Source organism: Typopeltis vanoorti, chromosome 1 (genome assembly GCF_054136105.1).
Source record: "Typopeltis vanoorti isolate ZY-2024b chromosome 1, IOZ_Tvanoo_1.0, whole genome shotgun sequence".
In the NCBI taxonomy this organism is placed as follows: Eukaryota; Metazoa; Arthropoda; class Arachnida; order Uropygi; family Thelyphonidae; genus Typopeltis; species Typopeltis vanoorti.
The window spans coordinates 138,443,125-138,456,334 of record NC_143549.1 but is presented as its reverse complement, the minus strand read 5'-3'; the positions used below and the strand labels follow the sequence as shown (position 1 = coordinate 138,456,334).

General features: G+C 34.7%; 1 protein-coding gene across 1 annotated transcript in view; it reads left to right on the top strand.

The window, feature by feature from the left end:
* mof (males absent on the first) overlaps positions 1-13,210 on the top strand; it is a 154,020-nt gene that overhangs the window by 130,274 nt on the left and 10,536 nt on the right. The window contains exon 7 of the mRNA XM_090399455.1: positions 530-764. Coding sequence (XP_090255581.1) covers positions 530-764 — 235 coding nt within the window. The remainder of the gene's footprint in view (positions 1-529; positions 765-13,210) is intronic.

Below are 13,210 nucleotides of genomic sequence, written 5' to 3'. Positions count from 1 at the left end.
ATAGAGTATGATGTAATTTCATGTCATGACATGAGTCTGACATGTTGAAAAGTCTGATGAGAAGACTCATCTTCTTCTGAATAATAATAGTAGGCAAAATCAAAGGAAAAAGAGAAATATGAAGACTAAGGGAAAAAGATACTTTGATCAAATAAAACAAAGCACTGGATTAAAAACATACTATGAAATAAAGAAAAAAAAAAACAGAAGAGAAGAATGGAAGGAAATGCTGCTGAGCTACCAGTCATAAGACTGATGCAATAGAAGAACACCATGTAATTGTACTTTTAGTCAACTAATCAGGAAATTGTTCTTCCGCTGTGGTTGGATAGTTCAGGGATTACTGTACTACCTCGTTCTGATAACCTATAACATGGATGTGCATCCTGTCTCCCAGAACCTATGTTATAATAGTATTTGATTATATTTATTAAACATTATTATTTATATATTACTCTACTTTTTATTATATTATTATTACTTTGTGAAATAATAATGCTTTTGGGTGCTATTTATTTATTTAAATCAGATATACTGTCAGAATCTCTGTTTGCTGGCTAAATTGTTCCTAGATCATAAAACTCTTTATTTTGATGTGGAGCCTTTTGTGTTTTACATCCTATGTGAAGTTGATAAACATGGATCTCATCTTGTTGGCTATTTTTCCAAAGAAAAAGAGTCACCTGATGGAAACAATGTTGCCTGTATTCTTACTCTCCCACCTTATCAAAGGAAGGGTTATGGAAAATTTCTCATTGCCTTCAGTAAGTAATTTATCAAAATTTCTCATTTTCTGTATAGATTAATTTACAAACTTCTACTTTATAGAAATGCATGCAAATTAATAAATCAGAATTACCAATGTATTTAAAAAAAAAAAGATTGCAGACATTCATAAAATGATACATTCATTCACAATCTTGTATTGGTATTCCATTATTATAATAATTTGCTTTTGCCTGTTTTTACCATTAAAATAGTCCATTTGAAACAAAATTCTAATATCATTAAATTCCATTCTGCAGGAGAGGTATTAACATTATTATCATGTTTGCCAAAAAAAAAAAAAAAAAAAAACAGTCTAATTTACATATAAAGTCATAATGTTCATTTGAATTTTTAATTCGCTTTCCTTTGATTTCAAGAGAACTGTCGTGATTTTTGTAACAACTTCATGCTGTTCAAAGTGAGTTCTTAAGGGATACTTTTGTAAAACCTTGATAAATTTTAATAGAAATACTAATTATGTTAGAAAACTTGAAAATTTCATGTGGCTGAGTTATATCCAATCTTCTGGCAAGTGTTGAATGATTGTTGTTATAATTTTGCAATAGAAAGTAATCCGACAGAAACCTAAAATCAAAAAACGCTAATGGATAAAATCTGAAACTTTGTAAAATTCTACCCAACTAAAACAAAAATTATTTGGAAAAAAAAAATCATAATTCCTCATTTAGTAATGTTCTATTTTTGCTGCTTCAAAATTATGCTAGTTTGGTTGCAGTTGGGGAGGGGGGGTAAATAATATAAAACTTTTTTTTTTTTTTAGAAATAAGTATTGAAAATTCAAACAAATATAGAATTTATGGAATCTTTCACTGTTTGTTTGTCTTTCAGTGACCCAGTCCGCTTATTTCACAGATTACTATAGGAACCTCATGACAAACATACACTATTAGTTCTCATTTAGCTATGTGAATTTGAAATATTAGAGAGTTTTATTTACATTATTCTAAGTGAATTAAACTTGGGTGCTTAATAAACTATCTATAAAGTGTTGTGCCTTGATAAAGTCAAAGTTAAGAGATGGTAATAGTAGCACAAGTCCCAAAAATCATCTTCAAAAGAAGGAAGACAGCATTGTCCATAAATTTAGAAGAACAAATGGAAAATATAAGGAGAGAAATAAAGGCTAGATTTTATTTTATGATTTTATCATTATCAACTTCAAATTTCTAATATGTGTCCTCATGGGGTGCAGGTTAGGTTGTTTCCTATTAACATTTTTCTTCAGAATTAATCTGTGATTTTTCAGGTCTTCGATGTGTTCATATTTAATGTCTGTCTTGTCTTCTAAGGCACTTTTAACTTCATTAACTCACCTTCATTGTTCTCTTGGTCCTTTTTCATCTTCCCCCATCCCCCTCCTTATCAAATGCCTGTTTTAATACCTCCCATTCTGCTTAATTGAGAATATTACCTTATATTAGCACCACTCACACATTCCTTAGGGCTAACATTATTAAATTCCTGTTAAAAAACATTTAATTTTCTTCACCAAAAAGTTCTGGAAAGACTTTTAATGGGATTATATTGATCAAGTGCATATAATAAACAACTATGTTATACCAACTAGTTTCACCAACTAAGACTGTTGGCATCTTTCAGGGTACATAACTGATGTAAGGCACTAAAAAGTAAAAAACTGTTACAAACTATAATCAACTGATTCCGATTATATTAAACAAAGAATAGAGCGCGTACAATACATGCATACAGTGTGCATGATATCGCTTGTTGTTATTTAGGAACGTTCTATAGTTGGCACTATCATTCAGTTCTAGCGAGTTGAAGGATCTGATAAGGGTCTTCCAGATCACGGGCAAGATTAGTCATTGGTTCCTGTTAAGGTTTTGTATACGGCAGGCAACTGTTGTTGTTGTTGTTGTCACTCATTAAAAATTCGTGAGTGGAAGTCCTCCTCCATGTAAGGAATTGTGCTTCTATCCCACTCTCTATGGTATGGTTTGTTCTTGAGAAATGAAAAGCTAACCCCGATTTTTCTTCTCTGTTATTATTGACGTCACCTATGTGTTCTTTTTTGCCTAATTTCAAGGCTCCTTGAAGTTTGGCCGATGTAATTCAAGCCGCACAAGCAGGGTATGTTATAAACTCCAGCATATTTGGAGAAAGGATGGCTATCTTTTGGAGATCTTAAGAATTGTCTAATCGTTTCTGTGAGTTTAAAGGCCACTTTTATTTTATGTGGTCTAAGGAGTCTAGCAATCTTATTGGAAACTGTCCCTAAGTATGGAATGACGATGGTAGAAATAATAACGTATATCATCTTGTTGTCTTTGTCGGTGTTCAGAGAAAAGTATCTTGTGGACAAGTCTTCGAGGAAATCCATTCATGGTAAGGTTGGTGGATATCAGGGATAGTTCTTCCTGGATGTCATGTTGATCTGTTGTAAGGAGAGAGGCATGGTTCTTCAACATGTGTACAATACTAAGTTTCTGAGAAATGTGGTGGCAGGAAGTGAAATGTAAATAACGTCCTGTATTGGTAGGTTTGGGGTAAACTGAGAGGTTGATATCACCATTCGGAAGCTTCTTAATTAAAGTGTCCAGAAATGATAATTGGTTATTTTTTTTTTTCAAGTTCTAGAGTGAATTTGATTGTGTGGTGTAGAGAGTTGATTTTGTTAAGAAAGTCAAACAGGTCCTTTTTTGTGTGGTTCCAAACAATAAAGATATTGTCAACGTATCTCCACCATACTGTGGATTTAGGGTCTGTTTGAGTTAAGATTTTACTTTCAAAATCCTCCATAAAGAGATCAGCACAAGATGGAGAGAGGGGGCTACCCATTGCAAGGCCAGTCAATTGCTGATATATGGTTTTATTCCATAAGAAAAAGTTATGTTACACAATGATGGAACAGAGAAGTAATGTCTTGTCGGAGCAAACTTCCTAAAATGTTGATGAGTTCCTCCACAGGGATGTTAGTGAATAGAGATGTGACATCCAGGCTGGCAAGTAAATTTGTATTGGAGATAGAGATGTTGTTCAGTTTCTCAACGAAATGTTGCGAATTTCGTATATAAGTATCCGAATTATGGATGTGTGGTTTGAGGAGGCCTGCCAGGTATTTAGATAACAGATAAGTTGGCGAATTGATTCCATCCAAATCGGGCATAGTGGTATTCCATTTTTATGTACCTTAGGAGCACCATATAGTCTTGGTGTTAGTGGATGCATGGATTTCAATCTTCGTTTTAAGTCTATAGACCAGTTCGGCATGTGATGTATTAAATCGTTGGTATCATTGTGGGTCTTTAGTGTTGGGTCTGTGACTAGGACATGGTAGGTTGATGTATCCGACAATAAGCTGTTAATCTTATCTTCGTAATCACTGATGTTTAAAATCACTGTTGAATTTCCCTTATCTGCCTTCAATATGATAATGTCTTTCTTTTTCTTCAAACTATACAATGTTCTTTTTTCCAGAGTAGTGATGTTTTTGTTAGGAAATTCTGGAAGATGACAGGATGATACTACTTTTTAATCTAATATCATTAGCTATGGGTTCCAGTGATGACGAGACTGCCTTTTTCTATATTACGAATGATATCCACTTTAGGGACATTATGAGGTGTTATCGCAAAATTGAAACCTTTTTTAAGTATATTGATCTCTGGGTTTGTTAATACGTGATCCGATAAATTAAAAATAATTTTGCTGTCTGGTAGAGAAGGTTTTGACTTAAAACGTTTTGTATGAAGATTGTTAAATTTTTTGATTTGTTTTCGTTGGCTTGTTGTAAAGGCTTTATCATAGCTAATAGTGACCATTCTGTCCAAAAGTACTTTAGACCAAGATATATGGTCACTTTTGGACAGAATGGTCACTATTAGCTATGAAGGAAATGCAGCAGGAGTAGATGATATTTGACCAGAAATGCCCAAATATGGAGGAATAAAAGTCTTACAGTGGCTGCACTGCATAGTTCAGAAGGACAGAGGGACAAATTCCAGATGATTGGAGTAGAGCTCTCATAGTACCCATATATAAAAAGGGAAATAACACTGAATGTGAGAATTACAGAGGTATTTCATTACTGAGTGTTCCTGGTAAGATATATGCAAGTATACTTGAGAAACGGTTGAGAAGGATTGTGGAAGAGAAGCTTGGTGAAGAACAAGCTGGATTCAGACCAAATAGAGGCTGTCAGGATCAGATTTTCATTTTACGACAGATAGTTGAGAAATCATGGGAATATAGTACATAACTGTTGTAATAGATCTGGTATGAGGGTCAGCAATAACAAGACAAAGACAATGAAAATAGGCAGAAGCATTGAAAATATCAACTGCATTGTGAATGAAGAAAGCTATAGAACAAGTAAAAAATTTCAGCTGATTAGGCATGATTTTTAGTGAAGATGGTAAATTAAATATGGAAATAGACAACAGAATCAACAAAGCTGGTATGGTAGGAAACCAACTGAATAAATTCATATGGAATAAGAGAGAAATTAGTCAAAACACTAAATTAGCTGTGGTACAACATGACAAAATTTCATGCCGGCTGGGGCCTCACCCGGTTAAACAAGGCCCCGTTGTTTTCGCCAGGGAACCAGGGTGAACAGCGAAAAGTCAGCTACTGGAACAAATCTGAAAACAAACCCCAACTCAACTTCACCAGAGTTAAAGATCAGTACTATCAACGTAAGAAGCCTGAATGGCAAAGAAATGGAGCTAGCTGAGGAATTAGATAAGTACCAGATCGACATAATAGGGGTGACTGAAACAGAAAAGAGCAAAACTGGTGAGATCTTTCTGAGCAATAAATACAAAATGTTATATTCAGGCAATGACAATCAAGGAAAAGAAGGAGTAGCCATAGTATTCAACACAAAATATGAGGCTAATGTTCTTGAATGGCAGTCAGTCTCAAGTAGAGTAATGTGGGCAAATATGAGAATGGGGAACTGGACAAATGAGACTTATTTGTAACGATGGTCCCAGAGAAGGTTCTACTAAGGTAGAAGTGGAGGAATTTTTTGATGCTTTAGAAAAAGCAACTGACACAATAAAAAATGAAAAGTTGGTCCTTGTTGGGGATCTAAATAGCAGAGTGGGAAATGATTGTGAGATATGCAAAAATATTTTGTGAAAATTTGGAGAAAAGAGCAAAGCTAATAATAATGGCAAATATCTGTTGGATTTCTGCTCAGAACATGGACTGGTTATTACTAACACATTTTCCAACATAAAAATGTGCACAAATCCACATGGAGAGAAGAGGCTAGGAATAAGAAAAGTCTCATTGACTATGTTATTGTTGATAGTGATGTTTTCTCCCTTGTGCAGGACACCAGAGTGTACAGAGGATTTGAAATTGGAAGTGATCACTATTTAATCTTGAGCAGGATAAAATTGAATTTCATATTGAAAAGAATAACATGTAAGAAAGTTTTAAAGCGAATAAAAGTTGAGCAGCTCTTAGATGTGAACTGTAGACTAAAATACAGAAAGATTATTGAAAAGAAAATGAAAGAGTTTGAGAACAGGAATCAAACCTTGGAGATTCAGTGGCAAACTCTGAAGAAAACATTGATTGATTCTGCCAGAGAGGCATGTGGTGAGGTTGTGTGCAAGGATAATAAAGTCAGAACTCCCTGGTGGACACAAGAAGTAAAAGAGGCAGTGAAGGAAAAGAAGAAAGCATATCAAAAGTTCCTGGCAAATAAGTCAGCTTTTACTCTTACAGAATACAGAGACAATTGTAATAAAGCTAAACAGTGTGTAAAACTAGCTAAACAAAAGTCGTGGGAGGACTTTGGCAAGAATATAGAAAATAAATATCAAGAAGGTGGCAAAATATTCTGGAGGTTCTGGAAGAAGCTTAGGAATGAGTGCTGTAAAAGGAGTTAGAGATGATAAAGGTGACATGAAAACAGGAGAAAAAGATATCCTCGAAGTATGGAGTAATTACTTTGAAAAACTGCTAAATGAAACAAGCAGTGATGACAGCACACTGGTAAAAAACACTGAACAGACATGCAGTCAGGAATACATATCCATACTTGAAGTAGAAAAAGCCATCAAAGGCTTCAAATGTGGAAAGGCAGCAGGAGTAGATGATTTTCGACCAGAAATGCTGAAGTATGGTGGTATAAAAGTCTTACAGTCACTGCACAGCATAGTTCAGAAAGCCTGGACAGAGGGACGAATTCCCGATGATTGGAGTAGAGCTCTCATAGTACCCATATATAAAAAGGGAAATAAAACTGAATGTGAGAATTACAGAGGTATTTCCCTACTGAGTGTTCCTGGCAAGATCTATGCAAGTATACTTGAGAAACGGTTGAGAAGAATTGTGGAAGAAAAGCTTGGTGAAGAACAAGCTGGATTCAGGCCAAATAGAGGCTGTCAGGATCAGATCTTCACTTTACGACAAATAGTCGAGGAAGCACGGGAATATAACAGAGATCTGTCGATTTGGAAATTGCATATGACAAGGTGCCAAGAGAGAAGCTACTATAAGTCAATTGAATAAATTCATATGGAATAAGAGAGAAATTAGTCAGAACACTAAATTAGCTGTATACAAGACAGTGTTCAAACCAGTTTTAACTTATGGATCTGAAAGCTGGGTCAGAAGTAAAACACTTGACCAAAGACTAGAGACCGCAGATATGAGAGTCCTGAGAAAGATTAGAGGCGTGAACAGATGGCATCAATGGCAATATCATATTAAAAATGAGGATATTTGGAAAGAACTTGACATTGTCAGCATTCAGGAATGCGTTAGCAGAGCTAATCTCAGGTGGTATGGTCACTTAAATAGAATGGGAGAGGAAAGATTAGCAAAACAAGTGTTCTCTGCCAGGTTGGCAGGAAAATGACCCAGAGGAAGACCAAGATATAGGTGGATTGATATGGTACAAAGTGCCTTAGACGATAGAAATATAAGATCTGATAATGTTGGAGTCTTGATTAGTGACAGACTAATTTGGAGGAAAATTGTAGATAGGAAGTTAGTAATTATGTAATTTTTTCATGTAGTACTGTCACATCCTGTTCACCCCTTGAGGGTACATGGCAGGATGATGATGATGAAGAGAGTGTTCAAACCAATTTTAACTTACGGATCTGATAGCTGAGTAAGAAATAAAACACTTGACCAAAGACTACAGACTGCAGATATGAGAGTCCTGAGAAAGATTAGGGGCGTGAACAGATGGCATCAATGTCAATATCATATTAAAAATGAGGATATTAGGAAAGACATTGTTAGCATCCAGGAATGTGTTAGCAGAGCTAACCTCATTTGGTATGGTCACTTAAACAGAATGGGAAAGGAAAGATTAACAAAACAAGTGTTCTCTGCGAAGTTGGTAGGAAAGAGACCCAGAAGAAGACTAAGATATAGGTGGATTGATATGGTAAAAAGTGCCTTAGAAGATAGAAATATAAGATCTGACAGATAACAGATTGATTTGGAGGAAAATTGTAGATAGGAAGCTAGTGATGATGTAAATTTTTCATGTAGTACTATTGTATCCTATACCCCTTCAGATAAATGTCAGAAATTTGATGATGATGATGATAAAGTTGGTACATCTGTCGTAAGCATCCATGTGAAATTGCAAGTCATTGTATCAAGTAGTTTGTTTTATACAGCTGTCTGAAGCAAAAGTGTTGTCTGTATCCCTTGAAATGGATAAAATTGAGTATCGTGCAGTTATAAAATTCTTTGTAAAAGAAGGTTTAATGCCAAAAGAAATTCATTCTAAGTTCATAAAAGTTTATGGGCACTCATCTCTTTCTTTTTTGACAATTAAGAAATCAGCTGCCGAGTTTAAACATGGCCGTACCAGCCTTGAAGATGATCCATTTGAAGGACATCCAAAAAAGTAACAACACCAAAAATCATTGAACAAGTGCTCAATATGGTATTGGATGACCGGTGAGTTGAAGTTTGTGAAATTGCTAAGACTAGGCATTTCAAAAGAACGAAGGATATATTTTGTATGAAGAATTGCAAATGAAAAACTTTTACGCAAGATGGGTGCCGTGCTTGCTCACAGAAGATCAGAAACACACTTGCATGAAAATTCTGAACTGTGCTTGGAGCATTTCAACAAGAATAAAACTGATTTTGTATGCCAATTTATTACTATCAATTAGACTTGGATTTACCATTACACATCAGAATCCAAACAGCCGTTGAAATAGCGGACAGAAGCCGTTTGTTCAGCACCAAAGAATACAAAGCATTTTTCTTCAAATCAAGAGGTGATTGCAGCTGTAGAGGGGGGGGGGGGGGCTATTTTGCAGATCTTACTAAGAACCACTACAGGGACAGGATAATGGCGCTGGAGCATCATTTAAGATTAATAAATGTATTTGTCTTAAGGGAGATTATGTTGAAAAATAAAAATAATTTTGAAATTATAAATCGTTTTTTCATTGTTAGGCTGGGAACTTTTCAGACCATCCTCATAGACTGTGTATTGCTCTGTATTATAATCTCCTATTTATCATATAATTGTACTGTTATCAGTATTATATGATTTCTTAACTATTTGCTTTGTAGCAAAAATCTGATCCTGATATTCCCCCTTTAAAAAGCCTGAACTCAGTTTCTTCTTTCAAAATTTCTCTTCCACAATTTTTCTTAGTCTCTTCTCAAGTATACATGCATAAATCACAATTGGAATAATTATTAGGAAATTCTTCTTTGATTTTCATTGTTTATTTCTGTTTTTATAGATGGATATTATTAAAAGTTCAACTCATCTAGAATTAGACCCAACCAGGTCATTTGAATTATGCAGTATCACTATAAACTTTTTGTCTCCATATTTTGACATTTCTAGTCATATGTCATCTATTCCAGCTCCTTTCTACATTTCAGTTTTTGATGGCTTTTCCACCTCAATTTGTTGAGGTTTGGAAAGTTTTTCAGGGCTGAAGCAAATTCGAGGAATAGCCTTTCACATTTATATTTGCTGTGGTGTAATAGAGCAGCATATCCTGTGGTGGGTGTTCAAAGCATGGTCAGCAAGTCCTAAGTGTCTGTATTGTTAGAACTGGATGTAGTCCTTGTGTTCAGAAATTCTGATATTGGCTCTCCTGCCTGTTTGGCCATAGTAGGACAGTTTGCAACTGCAAGAGAACTGGTAGGTCTAGGCAAAGTAGCTGGTCTTTGGTGGAATGGATAAGAGATGCCAATTTTTAATGTGGTCTGTAAGTGGTAGTAAGGTTGTATTTAATTAGGATTTTTGTCAGTTTTTTGGATGTGCCCCAGATATATGGAATGATGATAGATCTTGAGTAATCTCTGCTCTAAAGGAGAGGGAGGTTGCGGTTGCAGACTTTTAACATTTTTTGGATTTTTTCAGGGATTGTAGCTATTGACTAAAAAGTGTTGAGGATATGGTCAAGTTCAGTAGTTAGGGTACTGTTAAACAGAACTGATTAATTTTACCCTATTATATAGGGTTTTTATAATCCTATATTGTTGAGAAGGAGGGAGTGGGGTGACTACTAGGGAATGTATCTGCCTGTATATGTAGGTTTTCCGTAATCAGAGAATGCCATGGATCCATCAGGCTGGCATGTAATCGGAGTGTTTAGGCATGGCAGACTGTTGTTGTCCAAAGTATGGTCAACAAGTCCTAAGTGTCTGTATTGGTGGAACTGGATGTAGTCCTTGTGTTCAGAAATTCTGATATTGGCTCTCCTGCCTGTTTGGCCATCAGTTATCAACCAAGGGACTTATGAAGAACTGGTAAACTGGATCCTGGGGTGTTGATTATTTAGGTTCACCAGCACTCACCATGCTCCATTGCAATAATATGGGATTATAAAAACTCTTATATAACAGGTAAAATGAATCTGTTCTGATAATAGTGCCCTAACTACTGAACTTGACCATATCCTCAACACTTTTTTAGCCAGTGGCTACAATATAGTATACATTATAGTACACTCCCTGTCCAAAAAGAAACCGAATGTTTCGAAAATAGAAGAAACTAGTGGCACCACCTGTTGTATCTTTTTGTTGTCGAAAGCAGCAACCTTCACTAGAGTTGTGTCAACTGTTTATGACATTTGTTTCATTAGAAGCCGAGTTATAGTGCCAAGGGTGACAGTGTGTTTTGATGAACGAAAAACTCATCGGAAAATGAGTTTCAAACAAAGAGCTGCAATTGACTTTTGTGTTGGAAAAAGTTTTACTGAAACGCATCAAATGCTTCGAAAAACACATGGTGTATGCTTATCCCGTACTCAAGTTAAGCTAGTTTAAAAACTCGATTAAGTTAAGGGGATAATAAATCTCTCATTATTTTAAAGCTGGATACGAAACTCTTTGGCTCTTTATCATAATAAAAAAACTCATTTAACGAATTAATTGACTGTGCCAAATGCTGTATCGAACTGAGGGAGCATATATTGATTGAAATAAATGATTTGAATAATTATAATTGGCCTGTGTTTTATTTTCTATCAAAAGTTTGGTTTCTCTTTGGACAGAGGGTGTATACTACTTATAATAGTTATTAATAACCAGCGTATAAGTCTATCTACCAGAATCACTTTGTTTTCCTTATTTTTATTAATTTTTTTGTATTTTTTTTTTTTTTTAATTTCATCTTTACCTGATCTGAATATCATACTCTAGAGACCAAACGTGGAACTTTTTAACCTACTTCAGGCCTTCAATAAGTGAGAAGAGGTCTCAAACCAGTTGATGAAACTAATCTACTAACTAACTATGACAATCATAAATGCTCATGCCCTTTGTGGAATTCAGACCTACAGCCTGTTTAGGTTGGAGAGCAAGTATGCTAACCACTTGGCCAACTGAGCCAGCAAATGATAATTCAACAGATTTTTGTATGGATGCCAATACAAAAGTTCAGTAAAAGTCATCTAGCCAGAGGCTAGGAAAAACTTTGATTTGCAGATGGAAAAATAAATCTAGTAAGTGCTCTCTCATTTTGCAAAACATACCTAAAAAAAGAAAAATCCAGTCAAATTATATTAAGAATATTCAACAGAAATGTAATAAAAATATGTTATACATAATCATGGGTGGACTAAAGACTTGTTTTCCTTATTTTTATTAATTTTTTTGTATTTTTTTTTTTTAATTTCATCTTTACCTGATCTGAATATCATACTCTAGAGACCAAACGTGGAACTTTTTAACCTACTTCAGGCCTTCAATAAGTGAGAAGAGGTCTCAAACCAGTTGATGAAACTAATCTACTAACTAACTATGACAATCATAAATGCTCATGTCCTTTGTGGAATTCAGACCTACAGCCTGTTTAGGTTGGAGAGCAAGTATGCTAACCACTTGGCCAACTGAGCCAGCAAATGATAATTCAACAGATCTTTCATTCTTTAAATGAAAAATTAAACTTCAATATTTTTCTGTTTTAAATATTTCCAGAAAAAATATCCTGCTGTTTCTCATGCCTGATTTTTACACATTTAGAATTTCATGTTACTACTACTTTACAAATTACAGCTACTTTGGAATAAGTTACTTTTCAGTATCTGCTATAAAGCATATAAAAATTTACTCTGCAGAATTTTATGTGTACAGGGTTCTTCTATGTGGAATGCATGTACATTTCAATGCAATGTGCATATTCATTATTATGAAGTGTAAAATATGAGTGTGCATTTATAACTAGTGAGTCAGTTGGGTCACTTTATGGTTAAAGTTGGAAAGGTAACTTTTTAAGGTATGGAAAGGAGGCTTATTGGAGTTTCTAACATAATGCACATTCCTCACCTTTTTATAATGCATCCTAAACATAGGTATCCACTGGGATACTTAGTGAATGAGGATGAACTGGCAATTTGGAATTGCCAGCTCATCCTCATTCAGATTGTCTGTATCAGATTGTCTTATATACTGTCTTAAACCAAAAGATAGTGATGTTGCAACACGATGAAATGTCATAATATCGAGGCATTGCCAGATAAAACAAAATCCCCATCTGTTTTTGTCAGAGGAACCATTAAGAACAATGAAAAATTAAGTTCTGGAACAGACTCATTCATCATCAACAAAATCCAAGATAGACATTACCTTCTTGCATTTTTCATTAGCTACTTTATTTATCAGTCTGTATGAATCACATTATGACAGAAAGCGGCATTAAACCTGATATTGGAATCTAAGATATCAAACTTAGCTCTTTGCTCTATGTACATAATATTGTACTTTTAAACACATCCAGTGTAAGTCTCTAGGATTCTTTAACTCAGTTGAATAACAGCTATAACAAATTTGGCATGAAAATCAGCAATGAAAAAGACCAAAACTATGAAAATAGACAGGAACATAGAAAATTTAAGCTGCATTTTGAATGGAGATCCTATAGAACAGGTAAAATATTTCAGCTATTTAGTCACAGTTTTTAGTGAAGATAAAAGGTTAAATCTGGAAATAGACAACA